The 27,086-nt window shown below is 41.5% G+C and overlaps 1 protein-coding gene across 1 annotated transcript; it reads right to left on the reverse strand.

The window, feature by feature from the left end:
- Positions 1 to 916: 916 nt before the first annotated feature.
- DEPDC7 (DEP domain containing 7) lies at positions 917 to 26,786 on the reverse strand. Its single transcript, XM_089521262.1, has 9 exons — positions 26,708 to 26,786; positions 21,292 to 21,685; positions 10,025 to 10,155; positions 8,105 to 8,297; positions 7,171 to 7,385; positions 3,298 to 3,440; positions 2,639 to 2,764; positions 2,458 to 2,536; positions 917 to 1,245 (listed from the first exon to the last, which is right to left on the reverse strand). Exons 1-9 carry the CDS (start codon positions 26,778 to 26,780, stop codon positions 1,025 to 1,027), a joined length of 1,575 nt encoding a protein of 524 aa, XP_089377388.1. The 5' UTR covers positions 26,781 to 26,786; the 3' UTR covers positions 917 to 1,024.
- Positions 26,787 to 27,086: the final 300 nt, after the last annotated feature.

The raw sequence follows: 27,086 nt of genomic DNA on the forward strand, positions 1-27,086 counted from the left end.
GGGGCAAGGTGACCAGATGTCATAACTGCAAAGGAGGACAGGGCACCACAAAATGTAGGACATTCGAGAAAAATGTATGACATTACAAAATAAAAGCAGAAAAAAACTAATACAAATATAAATTCATGTTTCTTAGTCCTGCTCAAAATGAAAGACATTTGGGAATTCCTCCTGAATAGAAGGCTGAAATATAGGACATGACCTGGAAAAGGAGGGCATAAAAAACCCCAAAATGTTCAAAATTATTTCCACATTTTGACTAATTGAGATCCAGGAGAGCCCTTTGTTTGAACCCCAAAACTCAGTGAAAATGCCCTACACTACCTAGAGGTAAAAAAAAAATGCAATAGTAGGTATGCCTTTGAAGGTCTGCTGGGGGCTAATGCATCCCCTAGCCTTCCGCAGTGGCCCACCCCTGTCCTAGAGCAACAAGTATCACACTTTAGCAAGCAGACAGTTCAGCATGTAAACCTAGTTCTTTTTCTAAACCCCACCATGTTAATAAGTGAATAGACAACCACTGCTTGAGTCTTCATATAAAGATGTGGTTGTATGAATATAAATTTAGATAGAAACTGCAGTAGTTACACAAATGTCAAGGGACTGTAGTATTCTGTTAGCTCAAGGTCAACCTGGAGTTGTCTAACAAAGACAAATCAATTAATTGTTGTAGTCCAAACACTGGCACTAAAAAGAGATCTGAGGGAGAATGTTTATCTTCACCACTTAAGTTTCATTATCAGAAGTTTACATTAGTGTTTCAACAGAACTGTGAAACGATTATAGATATTAGACCTACAATTCTCACCCTAGTTCTTCTTTTAAATAAAGAGAATTAAGTGCATTTTTTCAATTAGATTATCAGCAGCTTTAATTCATTTTAAAATTGTGTTATTTCAGGTGGATTCCACCCATATTTACAAAACAAGTTTATTTAAGCACAATACAAAAAAAAAAAAAAAAACCCTAAAAGATACAAAGTACATGTTTCCAAAGCCTTGAGCACTGATCATGCCTAACAAGGCTAAAATGACACAGTGTCATCAGTATCTCTCTCACCAAAATACTGCAAAAAGATAGCAGGATTACTAGCATAGAACTGATCCAGCAACTTCTTTCGTTCTTTGGCAGAGAGACTAGAATCCTCATCAATTGTTTTTAGCAGAGAGACAAGTTCCTTTTTCGTAGCCTTCTTTGCACTGTTGTGATACTCGCTTTCATTAAGCCGTTGGCAGAAAGTATATCCTATAGTAAACACATGAAAAATAATTCACAAAAGCCTAGTAGTAATTCTTATTATTTCTACAGAACTTTTCCTAAGTGCTCACACTGCCTTGCCATTCAGCACAGACCAACACACAGATTAACATGCAAATCACTTCTTTCTAACCAAAAGTCACACAGTGTATATATACCCCACTCATTTCCATGCCAGCATTCTCTGAAGCTGCCAGCCACAGATGCTGGCAAAACGTCAGGAAAAAACTCTTCTAGAACATGGCCACATAGCCTGAAAAACCCACAAAAAACTATTAATGCCAGCTGTGAAAGCCTTTGACTTCACATTGTTCACACTGCATTCACATATTCACAACCTGTGTGGTAACCCACAAAAGGGAAGGGCCATTACTACTACTGTTAGAAAGATTATGGCCAAAGGCGATTTATCTTGCCTAAGGTCCAGCCTATTGGCTTCATGACTGAAGACACATCAGGATCGGGGTTTTCCAGCTTATGGTATATCTTTGACCAACTCAAAAATCTGATTCCAAGTCCAGAACAAGGTGATCTTCAGTTCATAATTATGCCCTGCCATTGTTCCTGCCACTGGCATTAAACTGCTGCAATTCTCTACAGCGTATGGTGCACCATGGAGCAGGAGAGTAGACAGACCATCCCCTTCTGGAATGGAATGTGGAAAAGTGGGCATTTACTGCTGCCAATTTCTGATGGTGTAGTTCTGGAGACAGTATCAGTAGCAAATGAGGGAGGGCACCACAGCCCCCAAATATGCACAAGGGATTCATCTAGCCTGCACAGCATACTGTCCAAGGATAGCAATGGCAAGCCCTCTCTGAAGAAACTTGCCAAGGTTTGTGTTAGGGTTGCTGTAAGTTGGAAACAACATATATATTTAATAAAATATACTCATCTATATATTTTATTAATTAACAGAATCATGTTTGATGGACCCAATGCATCACCAACCAAACCTCTGTACTACTGAAATTTCATTAGCACCACAGTTATATGTTTTATTGGTTAATTCCGTTTATCCTCTTACACTAAGTTTGTGTCTGTATAAACATTTAAGATATTTAACAGTCAAAATATACGTGAAATTTATTTATGGATCATTTATATGTTTCATATCCTCAGTGGATTATGCCCAAAGTGGGCCAATATAAAGCATCAGCTGATTCCCAAAATTAATGAGAGAATGTAAATAATGGTTACCTGTATTGAGGCTGGAATCTTTCCCTTCCTGTATGGCTACAAGCTTATCACTAACCATTTTGTGCAGTGTTCCTGGAATCTGGAATGAAGAAAAACATGCCAAGAATTGATTTCCGTCAACTGCAGCTTAATAATTACTGAACAACAAGCTGAGGGAGAGGGGAGATTTTCAGGTACATACCTTTAAGACATCTTTTTGGTAGTCTACCAAAAACAAAATCAGAAGGTCTGTTTTTCCTTTAGATAAATTTCTATTGTCAACTATAGCTCTAGAGAAAGTTCTTTTCACAACCATCCGGTTGTCACTCTACAAAAGGAAGGCAGCGAATAAAAAAGTTAGCACTGGGATTCCCAGTTCATTCACTGCATCTACTCAACATACATCCTTCATTTTCAAACACAGATGTTATCTAGTTGTCAGTTAACAATTTGATTTTTAAGACCACAGTAAAGCCACAGATGTCATGTGGATTTAAGTGCTTCTAAACATTAAGTAAGGCAAATTTATTTCATTTTCAGGGAACATTTGCAAAAGAACAACAAGGTTCCCTTCCAACCTAATCTTTGATAGTATAAGAGTCACTCGAGTATGCATGAGAAATGCACACTGTGCCCCCCCCCCCCCCCGCCTTCAGCCTTGCTCTTCTTCAGGAGAGCTCAAGAAATCATGGCATGGTTTCCCACCCCACCATTAACAAGAGATAAAGGAAGGAGCCATGAGGTGATGGCATCCATGTCACTAAAAGCAGTATTAGAAATCTGCCCACTTGGCACTGAAAGCCCCTCCCATAGCCAAGAAGCATTCAATGCCTCTTCCCCTCGTCAAGTGATCGTACTTGCCTCTGTTTGCAGTTTAAGCTCAGAATTCTGAGCTATAACAGCCATGAAATAAAGAAGCCTCCTGAATTCCTCTCTTGTTGAACTATCTAGTAACTTCAAGTAGAGCTGAATTGCTTCCAGAGCTTGATCAGTCTTTCCATTAACTGGAAGAGGCAATATAAGACAAAAAATATATGATGCAGTTTATGAGGAACACAAACGTTACATTGCTTTTCTGCTGAAATACCAACTATTACATCACCACAAACTTGTAAAGTTGGGTAGTAAAACACACTGTTACCGTTAAGCTCCAGAATGTACATTTTAAAAGAAAAGTTTTCACTCCATAAATTGATTACAAGAAAATAGTTGCTGCTTGCTGATGAATGTAGCTAGTCATCTAGAAATCTGAAATAGATGGCTACTGAAGGCAGCCTATCCACTCCTCTCTTTTGAACAGATCATACACAGACTCCCACTTCTTCTTCTTCTTTTACTATAAAGATGAATAGACTTTTCTTCTGTGGTGGTTACTTATTTAGAATGAATTTATATTTGATATATAAAATTTTTGCCTTGTGCATCTTGTACTAAAGGAAAAACAGTGGTGGCATAGATCCAATCTCCACTGAGCACCTTATATGAAGATTGGAATCAGTTTAGGATAAGATATTTCATGCCTCCTAGGATTAGAATACTGCTTCTTTGGCTCCTTAATGGAAAGGATGAAAGCAAAAGTGTCAAACCAGTGGAAAAGGAAGTACTTTTTCAGACAGAGACTTGATCAATGAGGGCTTTTGCTACAAACCTATGACAAGATGTAGTGGTGGCCACCAACCTGAATGGCTTTAAAGGGGGGGGGGGGGATTTGCACAATGTTGTGGTTTGAGATGCAATGGTTTGAGGGTAACACTGGATTCTGGAGACCAATATTTGGATCTCAGTTTGGAGACTGAAACCCACTTGCTGACCCAAGGCAAGTCACATACAGTGACTTGTACTCTTGTTGCCTCAGAGGATGGCAATGGAAAACTCCTTCTGAATAAATCTTGCCAAGATACCTTTGTAATAGGGTAGCCATAAACTGGAAATGACTTGAAGGTGCACAACAAGAAATTCAGAGAGGGAAGGGCTAGCAGTTGCTGCTAGTAATGATGGATATGTACTATCAGTATTAGTACAGGTCTCAATACTATTTGGTAGAAACTAAGAGCACGAACAGCTTGTCCTGATTTCACATAGACATGTGGCATGGAAACAGCCTGCCAGACTAGATAGCCTTTTGTCTTCTTCAGGATGGTGTTACATTCTTGAGGATAAAATAAGAGGCAACAAATGGCTCTGCTGCTCTTCCTTGTCTTGGTCAATAAAGAAAGTATTTGGATGGCTCACTATCTGCATTAGTTTGAATCTTGCTAGCCATCTTAGTGAATTCACTACATTAGGCCCCATTCCCACTGGGCAAAAAAAGCGGCTTATTTCGCTGAGATTCTGACTCGGATTCTGACTTGAATCTGACCCATTGTTCCCATTAAGAACAGGTGCAAACATACCCGGGTTTTTTTATCTCTGTTTTCATTCCCATTGGTATTATCCCTGTGGTAATTTGAAGCGGGTTATTTTGCTCCCTGTTCACATTGCCCTTCCGGAACCTCTTTTTTTAAAATCAGTTGTCAATCAAGCACTTAAGCACTTGATGTCACAGCCAATCAGTCGCTTAGGCGCTTTTCCCCTCCAGAAAAGGGAGAAGGGAGCCTCTATTTGTCCTAAAAGGTTGCAGGGGGAGTACTGTGTTTATTGCGTTTGGAACTCAATGTAGCGCGATCGCCTTACCCTGCTTCCCAATCCACAGGGGGAAAGGCTATGCGAATGGAAGAAAATGGCGCTGGCGATGCAGAAAGAGAACAAAGAGGGTGACACCCCCAGGCCAGCCCCTTGAGCGCTGCTCCTCTCATCTCCAGGTTCCCGAATCAGATACGCTTTCGTTTCCATTCATTTGCCCCGAATCAGACTAGGGAGGCACAGGAAAACTTGCTAAAAAGCCACTGTTTTTTAAAACCGGTTTATCAACCTATAATTCGAGTTTTTCAGGATAATTCGATTCAGATTCGAATTCCAATGGGAACGATATCGGAGCAATGCGGGTCGAATGCACGCTGAAATGGAAATGATGCACCCATGATTCGTGTCCTGATCCGCATTATAGGACAGTGGGAATGGGACCTTTGTGTACCAGTAGTTAGCTGCACTACTTTGGCTTCAATTTAGTGCTCTAATTTATAGCAGCCTGGCTATATATCAGATATAGAAAGTGCTGGTGAAGATGGGATTATTGGTGGGTTAGGGGGCTAGCACATGAAAGGCAAGGGGCAATTTTATCCCTGTACCACTATCCCCTAGCACAGAATCATAGAGGTGGAGGAGACCACAAGAGCCATCCAGTCCTTCCATGGAGGAACTCACAATCAAAACAACCCCCCCAAAAAAAGTTTGCAAGCTCCAGAGATCTTCTCTGACGAAATGGAAAGGAGGTCATGTCACTTTCAGTTTCATCATCATCATCTTTATTTCTATCCCAGCTTTTCCCCAATTTGGGACTCTGAGGCAGCTTACAATTTTTAAAAAAGATAATTAAAAATCTAGAAGATATAAAATAATTTTTGGCAAATATTTTGGTATTTTCAAGACTCTGGAATTGCGGGGCCAGCAAAAGCCAAACCACCATATTTTCAGGTGGCTTTCTTGGCATTTTGGATAGTTTGGAAACAAAACAAACAAAACAGTGCAACATGCAGGTGACCATGTTTCATGGCTACACGCACACACTGCCATTGAGGAGAACTTTGTGAGGCCATCTGCAGATGCTCCAATCCACAGATGGCAAGCCCACCAATACAGAGGGCTGACTGTACAGAGACAGAGCGAGCCCCAGGAGCTGTACTTTTCCTATTCCTGCCTGCAAAAGGTAGCCTAAAAATATTTTAAAATAAAATTTCTTCTGTGACTATTTCCTGCTGTGATGAAACTTAATGCTGATGCAGAAGAATAAAGTATATATATTTATGAATATAATTAAAACCTAGACTTTGGAAAGTGAGTGTAAAAGAAGGGGTAAAATATGCACAGATGCGTTTCCTGCCACAAAGATAAGGGAATAATACATTTGTGAAACCAATACTTGACTAATGTACATGTTCTCATTATATCATTACCAACTAACTTGGCCTGTTTCATTTCTTACTGAAAATATGATGCTTATTTATTCAATGTAAAATAATGATCAGTCCTCATAGATTACTGGCAGGTTATTCATATGTACAGTCGCCCCTCCTTTCTTGCGAACTTGAAATCCACGGTCTTCAATATTCATGGAGGGGCGACCTCTGTTATTTTCAATGGGGAGTGCCTCCATGGCGCGTACCTCCACAGTGCCCCCCCCCCCCCATTCAAGCCTATGGGCTTCAATATTGGTGAATCTCTGTTTTTGCAGGGTGATGGTGGTGTCCAGAATGGATTCCACCACGAAAACAGAGGGCCAACTGTATACTTTTCACTCTGCCAAACTATTATGTTTTGAATGTTTTCCATTATGAAGGCAACACCGCCACAAATAGCCATGAACAAGAACAGCACCATGATATAATGGCTCTGCCTGACATGCAAAAAAGGTAGGCACAGCAACATTAGTATAGAATCTTTGTCAGTATCCACTAACTCAACAAATAAAATTTTCTCAGGAGCATTTGCCTTCCAAATAACTTTAAGAAACTAGTCCACATATTTTTTTAGTAGTAATGCTCTGGTCAGTCAAAGCCATCTTTCCATATATTCCATGGAGAATACACAGAGCACAGCTATTGTTAATATTCACATAATTAATAGATATCTACTTACCTAACAGTTCTGCAATGCCAAGGTGGATATCAGGCGCATGTTTTAAGAGAGGCTCCTTCTTTTGGCTATAGTATCTTCCGATAGTATCAAACAGCAGCAGTTTCCCTACTTGGACTCTGTTGGGCCCATCAGGTAAATTTCGGCTTACATCAACCACCATCTGATCTGGAAGATACTCCAAGCAATCTACTGCTGCTGATAGCCATTCATCTGTCCTAGAAAAACAAACAAACAGAGGATGTTGATTCTGTCCCAGGTACTAAAACCGTCCCAGGAATAAGGCTCATCGGAAATAATGGTACATTAGAGAAAAATCAGGTGATGTGGAAGATCTATGGAAGGGTCTCTTTTATGCATAGATCCTCTCTCAGTATAAGTAAGCAAGATGCAGACTTGTGACTGACAATGCCAGCTTTCTTTCCCTGCATGTTTTTTAAAACCATCTTGGCCAAGTGAAGAAACCAGTGGGCTTATGAATATTACATCTTTTGGTTGGCCTTATAAAGGTATCACCAATGTGTACTTTGGGTTTTGGATCCAATTTTGTTGCTATTGTTTTTCAAACAAAGATCAAGGTACAATTCAGTACCAGGGAAGAGATTGCAGTGGTAGGGGAGAGAAGATAACTTCTCATATACCATTCTCCCGAGGCCCTTTTTACAAGACAATTAAGGCAGTATGACACCACTTTCAATGGAATCCTGGTGTTTGTAGTTTGGTGAGTTCTATGGCTTCCTTCCTCAACTGCAAATTCCAGGATTGAATAGGATGGCATGACAGCAGTAAAAAATAGCACTATAACTGTGGTGTGAAAGGGCCTGTAGTTTAAATACCCATTTCCTCAAAATCCTCCCCTCTCTATTTAAGTAAGCAAGTCAACCTTGTCTGAAAATTGGCTTTCTTGTCTTTCTATTTATGCACTTAAAATGCTTACTGGGAGTCACCAAAGGCTTTCAGAATCTCTCTGTCCAAGTAGTTGTTTGTGATGATGCTATGTTCTGTTTCTTGCTTTGTTTGTGGAAATCTGGCTTCTGTCTTCTGGTACTCAAGTAAAGAATCAAGCAGTGGAAGGTCTATGAGCTGCAGGAGGCGTGCAATTGTTTGCTCTCTCCAGACTTCATTGATAACTGGTGGGGGCAGAGGGGGGGACAAACCAAACAGCAAGATTGTTAGCAGAAGCTATTTAAGGATGAAAAAGTGATTCCAACATTCCAGTATTTGTTTTTTAGCCTAAGAGACTTAATGCTTCACTGCAAGAATACTTAAGGGACCAACTTCCTGTTGATGTATTGTCAACTTCAAGTGTCCTTCATTAGAGTAAAAAGGTGGTGGTGACTAATAGCAATTTATGCAGCAAGCAGCAAGGATTTTAAGATATCCCAAATGCTTTACATTCTTTCCTGTGCAAATTGCAAATGATATTTTCTGGACAGAGAATCCAATCACATAAATCATGCTAATAGGGATGCAAAAAGAAAGAAAGCCTTGTTAAAGGCTTCTGAGCTGGAACAATGACATGCTTAGCTTCAAGTGCCCCTGCAACAGTGAAGGATTCCACAGCTGAAAATGAAGAATTTGTCTGCTGGCTAAATTTTCTAATCAATTACCATGTTCTACAGTACAGAAAAACAATAATGTTAATACCGGGTTTTGTTTTCACTCAGCAAAAACAAAATAAAACTAAAATGAAAGAGAGGTGGAAGCAACATATAAGAGCCTTCTTGTTTAAAGCAGCTACATTTTGATGTAACTGGAAAAACTAGAACATTTGCAACACTGGTGGCTATTATGCCACATGTCAAACACAAAGTGGGAGAAAGTGCCATTGTGGTACATGTTCAGCCCTATACCCCTTCCATTTCTTTGGGATAGTTTTCCCTCCTGTCTAATAAGTGGGGAAAGTAAAGGTGGCAGCTACACATTATTGGAGAAATGCACAGGAGTGGGGAATCTCTGTTTACATTGAGGGTCCCATCTTCGCAAGAGCTGTCTATCAGGAATACATGCCACCAGCGGAAAGGCTTAGAAAAACTTTTTTGGGCTATAGTTCCAGGAATCCCCCAGCTAGCCAGCAATACTATGGCCAACCTTCTTCAAGCTCTGGTGAAGGCCCAGCATTTACAGTGGGCCCTTCACATTTGCTGGGGTTAGGGGCACAGGACGCCCATGAAAGTGAAAGAAATGCAATTTTTTTTTTTCTGAGAGAACACTTCTCTAGGAATCTCTAGTTCCTCAGTCGCACCTCTATGGCCAACATCTGGCAAAAGCTGACTATAGAATTGCACTGGAGGATCTACAAATGCCTACAGAAGGAATCTCTAGGTGCTGCAGTGTGACTTCTGGTAGAGTCGTCTGGAGGACCTAGCGATTTCTAGAGAGAACATATTAATCAAATCCATGAATAATCAAAGTTGCAAATGTGGAGGATCAACTGTACTTCCCTTTCTCTCTCCATCCGTTCCTGTATCATACCCTTCCCTTTCTCTGCTTCTCCCATCTCCTCTCCCACCCTTATCAGAGGTCTGAACCAGTCCTTTAAGGTAGGTAGCCCTCCTCAGGCATATACCATCATTGCCTCTTCTTTTCTGTTTTCTGGGACAGTTGTGGCATAGTGAGAGTGGTTGCGGTCCATGCCAGAGGTTGGCAAGCTGGTTTCTCATGAACGAGAGACAACAGACATCTGTTAAAATTGAGCAAACACATTACACAATGTATTTTTGTGTGTGTGCGTACACTATTTTTATAATGGCTACTGTGGCAGGGAGCTTAAATTCGCAAGTTCCTTCTACTTTAAAACCAGGCAGTTATTTCTTTCATCATTTACAAGCAGCTCTGAATTCTTTACATCACTTACCTTGGCGAGACAAATTTGAAGAGGTATTTACTTGAGGGGAACTAACAGGCTTTAAACTCAAGTTTTCCAAAAGATCCTCCAAGCTCTTTGCTTTCACAGGTGTTGTACTAAGTAGTGTTGTTTTCTCCTGTCTGTAGCAAGAAGAGCAAATGATCCAATACATGTAAGTTTTGCCAGAAAGATTCTGATTGCAACAGTTGGGTCAAGTCTCATTTTATAAAATTTTGAACAAAATACTACTCCACTTAAATGGCAAAATTAAACACTAGTTGAAGTTTCCTTACTCCATAAGTAATGGAAAGCAGAAAAGTATGTTCACATAATGCAGAAAGCGTTGACATTTTTTGCTACCTTTTGGTTGGCCAGCATGGTTTGAATGTTGAACTAAGACTCTGAAGACCAAGTTTTGATTGCCTGCTCAGCCATGAAACCTACTGGATGACCTTGGACAAAGCCCATGCTCTGAGCCTCAGGGGAAGGCAAAAGCAAACTTCCTCTGAACATAGCTTGCCACGAAAACCCTGTGATAGGGTGACGGGTCACCTTAGGAGTCACTATTAAGTCAGAAATAACTTGAAGGCACACAATAACACCAAAGTAACAAATGGCATGGATTTTGGAACATTTCTTATAGTCCAAATGGCTACCTATTCCCTCTAATGCAGATTAGTTACCTAAACTATCAGAAACAAATTTCTCTGATGAATAACAAAATATGTGCTTCCCCATCCCCTTTAGTTTTACACACACTGTCAGAACAGGGATATTGAAGAACAGCTTCAAATGGTAAAAAATAGGGGGCAATGTCTTAAAATGCTCCCTACACCCGATAAGAATGCACTTCCATTTGAATTCCATTTTTAAAAAAAGGCTTCTGCTTAGCCCTAAACAATCTTGGGCAGTAGGAACATGACATAATTGCTTCATTCCATGGAGAATGGGAGCCATTTTATGAAACAAATATTTTAAAAATTCAGGGGTGGAGGTATGATTAGGCATACTGAAGAGGGTGTCCCCCCCCGTAAACCCTGGCAATTGCCCACCCTTGTCTAAAAACACATTTACTGTCCCTGAAATACATAACCAGATACCATACCCCCCTCAGAAATGTAGTATTGTTAAATCTGTATACTGTAGTCTCTACCTATTCGAACTCAGCTTTAAAGAAACTGGAACACGCTAGGTTCAAATTCACACATACAATTATTCTCTAAGCACTTGGACTAGAGGAAAATCACAACACCACAAGTAGAAACGCTCCAGCAGCAATTCTGATGAGAAAGTACATGACCTTCCAAAAAGAAATATTCTGCTGGCGCCGCCAGTTGCTGCGTCCAGGAACTGCAGCTGTCAAACCACATGGTTCCCGGATGCAACAAAAAGAAGCCGCAAAAAGCAGCTTCTTTTTGCACCCAGAAGTGGTGCCGCAAGTGGCCAATGGCGCACTCGCAACATCACTTATAATAATAATAATAATAATAACTTTATTACGGCCATTTGGCCAGCACAGCAACATCACTTCTGTTGCGGGACGTGCGGACGTTATGTGTCCGCGACATCAAGATGGCGGTGCCTGTGTAGAACGGGCGCCACCATTTTGTACGCATGCCCTTTCCTAACCCTAGTATGTCCTGGGGACATACTTTACGCCCGTGCAGAATGGGCCATTGTTACCTTCCCTTGAGTCAACATCAACTCATGGTGACCCTGTGGATAAGATATCTTCAATACCTCCTATCCTCCACTGCTCTGTTCAGGTCCTGAGATTCAAATCTGTGACCTCCCTGATTGAGTCAGCTATATATATGGCATAGGGTCTTCCTCTCTTTATACTGCCTTCTATCTTTCTGAGCTTTGTTGTCTTTCCTAATGAATCATGCCTTCTCATGATGTGGCCAAAGTACAACAGCCTCAGTTTCGTCATCTTGGCTTCTAGGGAGAGTTGGTCTGTTCTAGGACCCACTTGTTCATCTTTTTGGCCATCCACGGTATCCTTAACACTCTTCACCAGAACCACAGCTCAAATGAGTTGATTTTCATCCTATCCTCTTTCTCCACTGTCCAGCTCTCACATCCATGCTATACATGGTGATGGGGAATACAATGGATTGGAAGAGTCTGCTTACAAAAAGAAATAGGTTCCTACAGCTTATTTATATTTCACTCAGCTATAAAGATGTCCAGCACTCCCTCACCCAGAAATGCCTTCACTTCTGGAACAACTCACAAGATTTCTCAGAGATAAACCCCAATTTCTATGGTTACACTAAGCACACTTCAGTCAGCTTTGCTGCACTTTTCTATCCAGTATGTTATTTTTGTTGGTTAACCCTAAGTAGTTTTAAGTTCACAGAGAAAATGAGATTTTATCCTATAGAAAGTAACATACATAAAAACACTAAACACACAATTCTTCTAAATGAACCATGTAAGTTTATGGAGAAGCAAGTCCCACTAAGATTGTTTTGAGTGGTGGACAAGAACTCTGGGAGACCAGGTTTCAAATCCCTCCTTAGCCATGGAAACCCACTGGTGACCCTGGGCAACTCACACTTGCCAGCACAGGAGGAAGGGAATGGCAAACCTCCTCTGAATAAATCTTGTAAGGAAAACCTATGGATGTTGTTGTTGTGTGTGCTTTCAAATCTCCAACTTATGGCGATCCTAGGGCGAAGCTATCTCAGAGGTTACTGGGCTGACTGTTTATCACACTATGCTCTTAAAGAGCTACTATTCCAGTGTGACTCCTCTAGCAGCCTCCTGTTGCATGCTGGGATTGGCAGTTTTAAGGAGCTGAACTTCTCTGCCTGAGAATTCTAAATACCCCTCCTTAAAACTGCCAATCCCAGCATGCAACAGGAGGCAGCTAGAGGAGTCACACTGGAATAGTACCTCTTTAAGAGCATAGTGTGATAAACATCAGTGTGTGATTTGCCCAAGGTCACCCAGTGGATATCCATGGCCAAGTGGGGAACAGAAGTCTGATCTCCACAATCATAGTCCAGCAGACAAACCACTATACCACGCTAGCTCTAAGATTAGGGTCACCACAGGTTAGAGGTGATTTGAAGGCACATAACAACTACAACAGAAATCTCACTAAATTCACTATGGCTTATTCCCAAGGTAAGTGGGCATAAGATTGCAGCCTGAATTGCATATCCTACCAGCATTTAACAAAAAGACACAACAGAATGAGATTCAGCTTATTCACAGTGAGCCAAATGAGTTTACTTTTGACAACTGAGAAGACACTAAAATAAAATCTTAGAGGAAAGAACCGTCTCAGTCATAGGTCTTATGCCACACACAACAGATCACACCCTTATGTTCTTTCTTTGTGTACAGCCTGGTTTTATACTCAAAAGACATTAACAAAAACAGACTGTTGACTTCACCCATATAAAACACATTGAACGAACCACCTGCTCTTTAACTTTAATTATTCTATGTAACTGAGGCGGGTTACAGACCGCCGAAATGTGGTCTCCCGCCGCCGCTGCTTGCAGCGTCCGGGAGCCGCAGCGGCCAAACTGTGCAGGTCCCGGATGCTCCGAGGAAGGAGCGCGGAAATTGCACTCCTTCCTGGGCCCCGGAAAAGACGTCACAAAGCGCTAGTCGCGCACTCGCGGTGTCACTTCCGGGGCGCGACGTGCGGATGCACAGCATCCGCTATGTCAATATGGCAGCGGCCGTGTGGAAAGGCCACCGCCATTTGTTACAGACTCTGTCCGTAATAGGAGTAGGGGCGTCTGGAAGAGACGCCCCTTTTTCAAACTGGGACATCCTGAGGACGTCCGAAATGGCGGTTTGTAATGCGCCTGAGTCTTGACTGCAGACACTTTTCACATTAACTAGGTCAATACAAACAACACCCTACCTGAAAGTGTAATTGCAACCTACACAATGGCAATTAGTTACACTAAGTGCTACTAAAATCCAAGTATGATTATAAACTCTCTTGTGTTGGGACTTCTACACAACAGCTATTTGCAACCTAGATATTAAAAAATATATATATTATAATCGCTAATCTTCCTATTTGTAATTGTCCTATATAAGAATTTCATGACTAGAATCAAAGTTGTCCAATATTACATTTAATGGAAAGTTATATTCAATAACATTAACACAAGCACAACAAAACAGAAGGCAGAATATTTAGATCTAAAGCAGAATCATTTAGATTCTGAGAGCCCATAGATTTTCTTGGGTGCAGCTCTCATGACCCTTCCACACTAGCTCTGATGGCTAGGGCTGATGGGAGATAGGGTCCAACACCATTTGGAGAGCCACAGATGCCCACCCCTTCCACCTACTTTATTCTCTATATCTTTAGGTTTTTGAAGATTGCTACTGAAATCAACAATAAAAATATAACTTGACTGGATGATTCCATTAGATAATTTGATGAATCAGTTGTCTAGTGACTACAGAGAATTAATAGTTATTAGTAAAAGTACTTGGCTTTGAAGAGGCTGGAACAGTACTTTTGAACTGGTACACTAAAATGCTGAAGCAGTTACACAGCTATCAGAGTTGGATGCATATGTCCACAATGCATGAATAAAGCCACTGAGAACTCTTGACCATGGTCTATCCCTACTGTTGCCTCTGGGATAGGTATGCCATATTCATGAGTGAGGGCTTACCTCACCGAGGGGGCAGATGTATAACATACTAACCAGAACCAACCTGGGTAGTATGTCATATACATTATACATCCATGTTATCTTCCATAACCCACATATTGGTCATGAAGTCCCTGCTTAGTGATTAAAAGTGGTACTGCACAGGCTTCAAGTCAAGATCCACACAAACAAACTAATATGTTATAAGAGCCAACATGATTGAGCCAGAACTGTGGGACGGCAGAGTTTGAATCCCCACTCAGCCCTTGAAGCCCACTAGAGTGAACTTGGGCAAGTCATACTCTCTCTTACCTTAGAGAAAGGTAACGGCAAACCTCTTCTAATTAAATCTTGCCAGGAAAACCTATGATAGGATGGCCATAAGTCAGAGTCTATCTGAAGGCATGGAACACAACATACATTTTAAAACCAGATAACCACAAGTGTTCACCCCTAATGTCCCCTTAAAATGTGCATCATGTTTTACTGTCTAGGTTTCACAATCTTAGTGCTATGGCTCTGAAATAGCTCCTATAGGCAAGTGGGGTCTTCAGGAAGATGCTGCAAATGTAGAACGTTCTTGTTCAGGGATCCAGCTAGCCATGCCCTTTTCTCAAGATACTTCTTCCCACTCCTACTCTCACCCCTGTTTTCTGTTTTCCTCTTCTCAGCAGTCAGCATCCCCACACCACTCTGCATCTTCACATTCTACCCCAAAGGACTATCAGTGTGTGAAGGGGGCCTTCCTCCCTTTCCCTAAACTTTGTAATACTTCTGCAAATCTTGACGTCTCCCTGAGCCTGCAGATATCTTCCTGTAGTGTGGAGAGTGATGCCATTTTGGCTATATAAGGAGAACAAGCTTGCTGTTTGTTAGCATGCAGAATAATTTCCATTTCATTTGTAACATGCAGAGTAATTTACAGCTTTGTCACATTCATTCTTCCTCCCTATTTCCAATTTACAGTTAGGGAACATAGACTGCAAACCTCTGGAAAACAAAGTAGTTTTGACTAGAACTACTGAGTAGCTGAGGTGGAGTTCGTTCCCAAGAGTACCAGGGCCAAGTACTTAATTGCCTGTAGAAGTCCGCCATCTTGCTTCAATTCTGAGTACTCAGATCAAGCTTCCAAGTGAAGTAATTTTACCTGCCTGAAATTTTATGACCATTTAATAACCTATGAATCTTTCATGCCTTGAGATCTTGAAGGGTCTTTTTTTAGTGCCCCTGCATTCCAAAGTAAGGCAACCTCTGACGAGATATTCAGCCTTTTTGGTGGTATCTCCCCATTTTGAAACACTCTTCCGAGAAACACGAGTATGGGACACCTAGTTTGCAAGCTTTTAGGCAACTGGTAAAAGGTATTCCATTCTCACAAGCTTTTAAGTTAGAAAATACATTTCACTACCATAGCTATTTGTTATTGTGAATATTTTTGCTTTTATAGATGTCTCTGTTTTAATTCTTGCTTCTGCTTTTTTTTACTTCTGCTTTGGAAAATTACCTTTTTTTTGTACTAGCATCCAATGTTCGCCATGATTGTACTGAGGTTTTTTCCTCCCTGCACCCAGTACTTTTGGTAGAGCTCCAAGCCACTTAAAAGTTTTAATGTTGAAAGGCAGAATATAAATGCTTAAAAATAAAATAAATAAGATAAATTCTATTTGATGTGGGAAAGGCAATACAAGTTGGGATGCCAGCTTCAGATCACATGTTCCTTTTGCTGGGGGAAACCTCATTGTGAAAACTGGTGATACACATGTTTCCGAGGGCAAAAAAAGTCAACCCAGGACACAGAGCTGTATTTCCATTGCCTCTTTAGATGGGAAATGAGAACATCAAACACTTTATTGGAAAGAGTGGGAATCTTGTCCTTCTGCACCCCCTGAACTGGCACCCAGTCAAAGAGTAATGGTCATGAATATTAGCTAATGGGGTAGAAGCCTCACTGCTGTGCTGGTTAGTTATGTTGGGTCCATTGAGCAAAGTCCATAGTGGCTTGTGCAAGAACATGCAGATCTTCCTCAGTTGTTGACTCTTGAACAGCTTATGTTCATGGTCTTGCCTTTTCCCCACCCCCATCTCCCTTTTAAGCTGTATACACAGTCCTAGGGATGGCAGCCAACTCACAGAATTACATCCATTGGCTTTAGGATCTCTCCAGAATACCTCAGAAACAAAAAAGCTATATGTACCAAAACACCCACAACAACAAACAGTGCATACATCTGAGTAAACTTCTATCTCATCTAGCTACAAAACACTAATCCTAAGCAAACCCAGTGGAATATCTCAATGAACTGTACTGTACAGGAATAAGGACTGTCAGTTCCTGGGGGCAAGGCTGCATCTACCCTGAAGAAATAATCCAGTTTGACACCACTTTAACTGCCATGGCTTTGTGCTATGGAATTCTGGGATTTGTAGTTTGTTCTAGCACCAGAACTCTGAGATGGTTAAATGTCTCAGAAAACTTCAGTTCCCAGAATTCCATAGCACTGAACCATAGGAGTCAAAGCAGTGTCAAATTGCATTATTTCTACCATGTATATGCAGTCCAAACCTTACCCTCCTGCGGTTTCATTTGGAGCCATGGCCCTTCCCATAACACCGCTGTCTGGTGATTTCCCAGATTATTTCCATTCTTATAGGGTGTAATGTCTTTAAAGCTCACCTACTAACAATTATTATTATTATTATTATATTTATTTATATCCTACCCTTTCCACAAAACTGGGACTCAAAGTAGCGTACATTATCAAAAGACAGTACAATTAAAAATATACAAAATAAATACATTAAAATAGAATCAAATTATTAAAATAGATAAATTATTACAACACTTTAAGGTAAAATATGCTGTTACTCTGGTCCCACCTATATGTCCTTGGCCTTCCATGGTGAGGTAGCCTCTAAGAATGTCTCTGAAATGTAACTCAACCTTTAGACTGAATGAGATTCCCCACCCTTGATACATAGCTTAAATCCAAGAAAGTATGTTTAGGATTATGCTTGGGGGCAGCTGGTACCCACTTGAACTGATAGGGCAGAGTGGCTAATGGAAGGTGAAGCCAAAGTCAATAGCATGCAGAGCCAGTTAATTTTGTTTTTATCCCCCCACCTTCCTCCTCCTATCCAACAACAGTGCAGTACAAGTCCTTCGTATTTTACACAGGCATGAAGAGCTGTTGCTCCCCAGATGTTTCAGACAACAACACCCCAAATCCCTTACCAGTGGTCATTCTGGATTGGGCTTCTGTGAAGCCCCCATTACAAGGTGAAAAAAAGAAGATGTGGGGATTGTATGTTGCCAGGAAAATGAGAAGTGACAAACGAGAGGTGATGTGATAGCCATCTTTTATTATCTGAAGGGTTGCTATATGGCAGATAGTCAGCATGTTTTTGCTGCCCAGAAGACAGGACACAAACCTATGGTTTCAAACTACCAAAGACAGAGAGAGAGAGAGAGAGAGAGAGAGAGAGAGAGAGAGAGAGAGAGAGATTCCATCTACACATTAGGAAGAACTTTTGACAGACTACCTCAGAAAGTGGTAGAGTTGGTGTCACTGGCTGTTTTTAAGCACAGGTTAGATGGCCACCTCTTGGGCTGTGGGTTCTTGTACTAGCAGGGGGTTAGACTACATGGCTTTTGGCATTCCTTCCAACTCTATGATTATGTTTTCTGACTACCTAGCTGCAAGCCCAATCCCGGAGAGAGAGAATTCTACAGTCATCTTCTATAACTGGGCATGTTGGTTGCCTGTTGCCTTCTCATTCTTCTGGGGCGAAGGCTGATCACAGTATTGAACTCTAAAGTAGAAATAGAAATGTTGGTTGGCACCAACAGTTGGCTCTTCTGACATTCCTCTATTACTTTGGAAAGAGCATCTAAACCCAAGCCTGACAAGGTGGTCCTTTGCTTGGGTCCAGGTTAGAGAACCGGTGAGCACCCCCATCCGTTGAGATTTCCTGAGTCAACCAAGAAACATTATTAACACATTTTGATCAATAAGTGCTCTGAAAAGAGCTGATGCTGGCAATAAGAGCCAGGCCAAAAAGCTGGATTTTGGTTTGGAAGCCCGCTACAGGTATACAATACTTCTGCTTACAAAGCCTCTGACAATTACAGTCCTTTTTATAACGTATTTTCAATCCTGTCCAGCCTCTCCCTTTTTCTTCTTTGTCTAGTTGTTTAGCAGCATTGGCATTGGGAGGCTGGGGAAGAAAGACTGGAGAAATACAGACTTTAAGTGTCAGGTTGCAGCATCTTGTCTGCACTAAAGAACAAGTGAAGCTTAAGCTAGAAAGGGGGATTTTAATCTAATCAATCCTGTGCTAGTTGTGTGTGCTTGCTTACAAACAAGCTAAACTGCAGCTGTCTCCAGAATCCCTTACTGAGCTTGTGGGAACAGCAAAACAGAGAAAATGGGAGAGCAGATAAGTCCACCTTACCACCATGTCAAAACACAACAAAAACATAGATCTATCTTTAAGTTTGGCCACCAAAATTGAAATCATAGGAAAAGTGGAGGCTGGTGAAAGAAAAGTTGATCGCAAGATGCATTTTGGAAGAAACGCTCAGTTCGTCTTTAAAAGGTTGAAAATGTTGTTTCATTTCACATATGCATATTATTACACTCTTGAATAAAAAGTTATCTGGAACATACAGTATTGAACTGTTCTTTTTTGTGATGTAGCGACCTATCCCTCTTGTTTCCACGCTATTTCTGCTTCTAGTACCAAGGAGAAGTAATGTTAGAGAAGTAATGCTCAACACATTGGTTTTGTTAACTGAGGTATACTTGTATTATTCTTTTGCTAGAGGTGCTCCCAGAGACCTTTCAAGGTGCCTTGCTGACTATATACATTTAGCAAGAGCAACCTTACCTCTAATTTATTCTCTCACTCTCATTCTCAATCAGAAAAACCAACCATAAAGCATTAAAGGGCTTGTAGAACAGGTGTCAAGGGCTTTCTTAGATCACACTTCATGGTCTTCTCTTTTTGGACTGACCTTTGGAGATTAACTGGGAAAACCCCCCACTTCCTACCTATTAAGAGCCCTGCCCCCTTAAATACCCTAAAGGCACCAGATCTTATCTGACCTTGGAAGGGTCAGCCCTAGTTTGTGCTCAGATGGGAGATTGCCAGTAAGGTGCTGTAGGCTATATTTCAGAAAAAGGAACTGGTAAAACCACATCCAAGTATTCCTTGCTTAAGAAAAACCTATGAAATCCATGGGATCACCACAAGTTGACAGCTGACGTGAAGACACAGGCAAATATTAAGAGAGGTCGCTTTTCTCTCTCACACAGTTATTCCTCAAGACAGGTTTCCTTCTGGCTGCACCCCTCAGTTCCACAGCAAAAATAAGACAAAGCAGATGTTTCTTCTCTCTATCTTGGAGTGGAGCTGGAACAACAGAACTTTTTCTAGTAATTTTTAAATTATCAATTTTGTACAATGAATTTAAATGTAGATTGTTTTTAATATGGTTACATCTTGTTTGTTCTTTTAAATGTGTGTTTGAAGTGATGCCTTTTTAACTGATGTTGTTTGTCTGTTAATTTTTGCTATTCCTCACCTTGATCTATGGGGAGAGGCAGGTAATCAATATTATTGTTGTTGTTATATCAGTAAAAACAACAATGACAGCATCAATAACCTAACAAGATATCTAACCCAGCCACCAGCAATGAATTCATTGACCAGAGGCAGATGCTCCTGCTGCCCTACTGAGTCTCTGATGGATCAAGCTGCTTCCATAAGAATTCACTAACCACACTTGTCAATCTTTCCTTCCAGCTCCCTGTTTCTGCTCTTCCTCTGTTGCTTCTGTATGAACAGAGAGAGCTCTGCCCATGAAGACTCACCTGGCTGCAGCGGCAAGTTTGCCAGATCCAGGGGCCCATTTCTTGCCTCCACAACACCCATCACAAGCTGCGCAATCCCACCATTGAAATTCAGCAGCAGCTCACACAAAAAACTCTGAAAACATCTTTAAAATAAGAATTTTCTGTTTGTTTTAAGGGTTTTAGTGACCCACTGCTCAAATCTGGTGGCATGTTTAGGAGGGCACAAAAACAGACTTAAGGCCCTGGGTGCCCCACTGGTCACATAATATCCACTTTTGCATTACCCACTATGAGTCTTTCCAAGAGGGACATGCATGCTGAATTCAGCAAGGCATGTAGAAAAGACTACCTTAAGGAAAATGGCTGTGTCACCCTGTGGGCAAGTTCAGAGGCAAACATAAGTGGGGTTGCAAGGGGTTTCCTAACTTCAGTTGGCAGCACCCTAGGCATCCTGAGGGGCCAGCCTCTATTGTTTCTGGTATGGATATGCTGAGAGCCATCATGTGGTAGTAGTTTGAGTTTTAAACTACAACGGTGGAGATCAGGATTCAAATCCTTGCTCAGCCAGAGAAACCCAATGGTAACCTTGGGTGAGTCAGCCTCAGCAGAGGGCAAAGGCAAACCCCCTCTGAAAAAAATCTTGCCAAGAAAATCCTGTAATAGTTATGGTTGCCATAAATCAGAAGTGACTTGCAGGAAGATAACAACAGCAACAATGGATAAGCCAAAATAAGAAGAAAAATGCAACAACCCAGTCTTATACACTTCATTTAGAACTAACCTTTGATGTATAAAGTGGCCAGATTCTTTCCCAAAGGAGCTGTCCACTTGGTTAGCAGCAGCGGGAAACCTGTAGAGGCTGCTGCTGCTATCCTCAAACACAGATCGTTTGTCTTTTCCAAAGACTCGGGTGGAAACTGCTTCAAACACTTTGTGGTCCATCAGTACCTGACACACTCTTACAACTTTAGTCCGGGAAATATCCACATCACCAAAGTATTTGTTCTGGAGAAGGTGGGCATAGACAACATCCACTGCATCGGAACCGATGAAGCAGTGATTATAGCACTTCAGGTTTTGACGCCGCTTTTTCACTTCGACTTGTGCCTGAAGTGTGTTGATAATGCTGCTCCAGACATACGTGGCTCCAAATGGTCTCTGCGCCAAGCTGTAACCTGGACAAGCAATGCAGATGAATTATCGCAAAATATATGTTGGGTTTTGCAATCATGAAGGTCTCAGGCTCTTTTATTGGTGGCATGTTCTAATGTTATGTCTCTGATGTTGCTAATAAAAACAAAAGCTATGCCCCCCATTCTCACAGCATGAAATTTGATTTTAGCCAGATTATTGGCAGTTGTTGTGATGCTGAGTGCTTCGTCACTATTTCTGAGTACTTCCTCAGCTACAACAGAGCTGAGGAACCAGATGTTGCTGCACTCAAATTCCCTTCAATCCTAGCTAGCCTGATCAATGGTCAGACATCTAGCCTACAGCTTGGTGCTGTAGGCTAGATTTCCGAGGAAAAAACTGGCAAAAGCACCTCTGAGAGGATTCCTTGCCTGAGAAAACCCTATGAAATTCATGGGGTCACCATAAGTCAACAGCAGACTTGAAGGTACACACACACACACATGATAAAAAGACGCATAAAAAGTGAAAGATACCCCAGCCTGGGTTGAAGTATTGTGAAGAGTTCTTGGACTTACAGTGAACCTATCACAGAGTTTTCTTGCCAATATTTCTTCAGAGGAGCTTTGCCTCTCCTTTCCTCTTAGACCGAAAGTGTGATTTCCCAGGGTCACCCAATAGCTATCCATGGTTATGCAGGGATTCGAACCTGTTCTCCTGGCATCTTACTCCAACTGCTACATCATAGTGGTATACGGCTAGCTATTTTCTTTATGTAAGTCAATGTTATCTTGGAACCAGACTAGATAACTGGAAAAAGACACAAACTTTGGTGTCCACCTAGACCTGTCTGTTTTAGGTATTGAAAAACACTACACTTCACTGCAGAACTTAGAAAAGTTGTTGTTGTTGGAATACAGCTTCCAGAATCCTCCAGTCAGCACAGGCAGGCTGGGGGATTCTGGAAGCTGATATCAAGAGTAACTTTGCCAAGTTCTACTTCATCAGGCTGTTCTTACATTCATGTTTTACATGCACATCTAAAAATGTACTGTTAGGAGGAACAACTGCAGTGTTCAGTACAGTACTTGCATTACATGAAGAAAGTTCAAAGTTTAGAAGTTTATGTTAGAAAATAGTATTAAACAGCAGGGAAAATTCTGTCTACAAGGCTTTAGACAGGAATTGCCAGTCAGAGGGCAGCAACCCTGGTGCCCTCCAGATATTCTGGACTCTACCTCCCAGCAGCCTTAGCTAACACACCCAATGGCAAGGGATTGTGGAAGTCGCTGTATCCCCTACCTTCAGGAAGAGAGAACTGGAATGGGTTATGACTCAATATAAGCAGACCTCATACAATCATTAATGATACTATTAAAATGGCAAACACTGCAGGAGAATAGAATGAAAACAAAACAGTTCAGTGTAAACACAACTGAGACAAGAGCCCATCATTAAGTGCTGGGATACAATTTCAAATTGTGCAGTGCAGGAAAGAAATTAAAAGAGCTGCTGGTTATATCTGAGTTTAAACTGCCAAAAAGCAGTGTGTTCTAAAAGCTTCTGTTGAGGTTGCTAATTATATCTTTTAGGTATATCAAAATCATATATAGCAAGACGACCTTTTTATTATTAAAACAAATGCCTTTGACATACATCCCAGGGCACTCTCCCATTTCATTCTTTATGACAGCAGGTTATAGTGTGTAAAAAAAAAAAATCCCCAAGTGAGCTGCAAATATAAATGCTTCTGAGGAGCAGCCAGGTTTGGCTCGACCCTGGGATGGAACATATAAAGGCTATGCTTGAAATACTTAAATGGCACCTCTCTGTACTGAGAAGATCAGGTTAGTAAAATTAATATACCACAATTAATTCTGCTTAAATGAAAGATAGTTCCGTTTCCTGTTTTTATATCAGCTCCCTACTTTTATATCCACTCTGCCATGAACTAAGTAGCACAGCTCTCCCTACTATTTGTATCTAATAGAATCCAGAGGGTTTGTAACCAACATTTTAAACAATTTCCCAGTGGGTTCCCAAATTGAGAGAAAACTATAGCATCGCCAGGAAAAAGGTTCCCAAGAGATGGAGTCCTGCACATTCCCAGCATCTGAATTTCTCAAAACAAAGGTGGAGCTTTTTTTTTTGGGACTCTGTAAACATCAATTTATTAATGGTTTGTTTTTGCTTTATAGGTGTCAGCAAATACCACATAAAGCAGACAGGCAACCTGCAGATTAACTTCTGGATGCCTCCGGCCATTAGAAACTGTGGTTGAGCAGTTCAAGTATGGGGAAGAAGGAACCAATAAATCACCTGCTGCTGTTTAAAAAGATGATGATTTTTTTAAAGGAACTAATACAGAAAAAGTTATAGAATGCCTTCTTTGGCAGAAGGACTTCTCTCCTTGAGTTAACACGGCTGGCAGAAAAACCCCAGCCAACCTTTGAAATAAAGTCAATAAGAGAAGCAGCCAACTGGCTCTCTGCACGAGAGACCAGTCTACCCAGTGGCAGCTCAGGAAACATCAAACATGCCAAGACTGGGAGGAGGGAAGCCCATGCCAATAACTGCATGGGCAAACAAGGCCCCAACATACATTTAACCACCACAGCCATTGCGCTGACCGAGGCAAGAAGTCCCTTCTGAGCCAGGAGCATACAATAAGACACAGAGGGCCACTCAGACCTTCCGACTGATTGCTGTTGTTTGTTGCTGTGTGCAACAAACAAGTAGTTTCCTATCATCATCGTGCCACTGATGTACATGGATCTTTATTTATGGCAATGCTAAAGTGAAGCTATCACAGGGTTTTCCTAGCAAGTTTCTTTAGAGGGGTTTTGTCACTGCCATCCTCTGAGGCTGAAAGAGTGTGACTTGCCCAAGGGTCACCCAGACGATTTCTATGGCCAATTCCCAGAAGGTAAGAAAAATCAGAAAAGCCAGCATGGTGCAAAGTGGTTTGAGCACAGGATTATGACCCTGGAGACCAGGGTTCAAATCCCTGCTTGGCCATGGAAACCCACTGGGGAACCTTGGGCAAGTCACACTCTCTCAGCCTCAGAGGGGGGCAAAGCCAAACCCCCTCTGCAGAAATCTTGCCAAGAAAACCAAGTGGGTTGCATAAGTTGGAAATGACTTGCAAGCAAACATCAACAACAACAACAATAACAACAACAACAGTGTTGCTGGGGCAAGCCAGCAGTCTGTTTCCAAAGAGGAAGAGGCAGATTCTTTTGTTGTGGTTGTGTGCTTTCAAGTTGTTATGGACACATGACAAACCTATCATTGGGTTTTATTGGTAAGATTTGTTGGGAGGTTTGCCCTTGCTTTCCCCTGAGGCTGAGAGAGTGTGACTTACCCAATGAGTTTCATGGCACGCTGGGATTCGAACACTGGTCGCCAGAGTCATCATAGCCCCACACTCTAACCATTCACCATATTCGATATCTCTAGAAAGAAGTAACCCCACCCCATTGCAAGCCACCAATTCAAGGGAAGGCATTTTCTGCCTCTGCCTTTCACCTGGGCTGAGCAGAGGCAGGTGAGCCGAAGGGGCAGCTTTCTCGTTGTTGTTGGGTGCCTTCAAGTCATTTCCAACTTATGGCACCCCTAAGGCCATGAACTGATTGCAGGAAATGGATATTTGGATTCAAAACACAGATAAATACCTATACATATATGATTGTATACGGTTAATTTGATTTGGTACTTAGAAAACTATACCTCACACCTATCATGCAGGGTGGCCAGACATCCTCCTGTCCTCTGTTTAAACTTTCTTTCCAAGAGGAATTCCAAACTGTTCTCCATTTTGAGCGTGACTAAAAAGCATGAGTTTAATATTTACATGGGTGTTTTGAGCTTTTATTTGGGTCATGTATGCCATTTTCCCCCTTGGATGTCCTGCATTTTGAGGTGCCTCTTACTCCTTGAAGGTTAAAATGCATTGGTTTTCTTGGCAAGGTTTGTTCAGAGAGGATTTTGGCTTTGTTCTTCCCCCTGAGGCTGAGAGAGTGTGACTCGCCCAAGGTGGATTTCCGTGGCTGAGTGGGGATTTGAACCCAGGACTCCAGAGTCGTAGTCTAGCCCTCAAACCACTATTTATTTCCAGGATTTTTATCCCATTTTTCTCTCACAGTGGTATATTAAAAAGAAAAGAAAAGACAGAGCCAAAACATTGATTACATAAGTTAAAAATGATTAAATAAAAATAATTAAACAACACCAAGAGCTGCCCCAATTTCACCTGCCTCTTTCTCCCTTTCCAAAGTGGTCCAAAACACACTGCAGAAACAACCCAGTTTGAAACCGCTTTAACTGCCCTGGCTCAGTGCTAGGGAATTCTGGGAACTGTAGTTTTGTGAGACATTTATCCTTCTCTGTCAGAAAGAGCTCTGGTGCCACAACAAACTACAACTCCCAGGATTCCCTAGCACTGAGCCAGGGCAGTTAAAGCGGTCTCAAGCTGGGTTATTCCTGCAGTGTGTTTTGGACCTCTGTGTTTAACTAGGTGATTTTAATTGTTTTCAAAATCTAATAATAATAACAATAATAATTTATTACTATTATATAATAATTGTTTAATAGTTATTACAACATAAATTATTATTATTATTATTATTATTATTATTATTATTTCTTACCTGCGCTCCCATGGATCAAGGGGTGGGGAAAGGCAAGAATCCAACAAAGATGTGTCAGTAAAAACACAACCTCAATTAAAACAGGCATCCATTTAAAAAGAACAAACAAGAGACATGGACATTAAAACAATCATCTACGTTCAAAATTCATCCTTTAAAATTTACAGTTTTAAAATGTCCATATATACAGTATATATATATATATATGTTGTAAGCCGCCTTGAATCCCAATTTGGGACAAAGGCGGATAAAAATGAAGTAAGTAAAATAAACAACAACAACAACAGCAAAAATTAGAGCAATGTTTTCGTTTTGTGAGCCGCCTTGGGTCCCTTTTGGGAGAAAGGCGACATAGAAATGAAGTGCTGCTCTTGCTGCTGCCCTGCAGCCCAGAGCCCCCAGGGCCTTCTCTCTCACCGGGAGGCTTGTTGGCGGGGCTGTAGAGGGCGCAGAGATTCAAAGCTGCCGCCTTCTCCCTCACTGAAGCCATCGCTGCTCCGAGAGACACAGCAGCACCGACCGCCTCCTCCTCCCCGCGGAGCCTGAATGACCGCAGGCAGGAGGCTATGGCCAAGGGAAAGTGGGCGTGGCCAAGCGCAGAGGGCTTCCCCATTGGCTCACCTTCGTTCTGGGGGCGGGGCCTACTGCCCGGGGAACATTCCAAACAGAGGTCCTGGCTGGGAGTGGAGTTTATCAGACAAGGGAAATGGGAAGTATAATGCAATGGCAATCCCAACGCAATCATGGGGTTTAACGTTATTGTGTGATAGACTGCCACACGCAGTTTTGGGCAATG

Source organism: Sceloporus occidentalis, unplaced genomic scaffold, assembly GCF_023333645.1.
Source record: "Sceloporus occidentalis isolate IW3139 unplaced genomic scaffold, rSceOcc1.0.p SCAF_4, whole genome shotgun sequence".
Taxonomy (NCBI): Eukaryota; Metazoa; Chordata; class Lepidosauria; order Squamata; family Phrynosomatidae; genus Sceloporus; species Sceloporus occidentalis.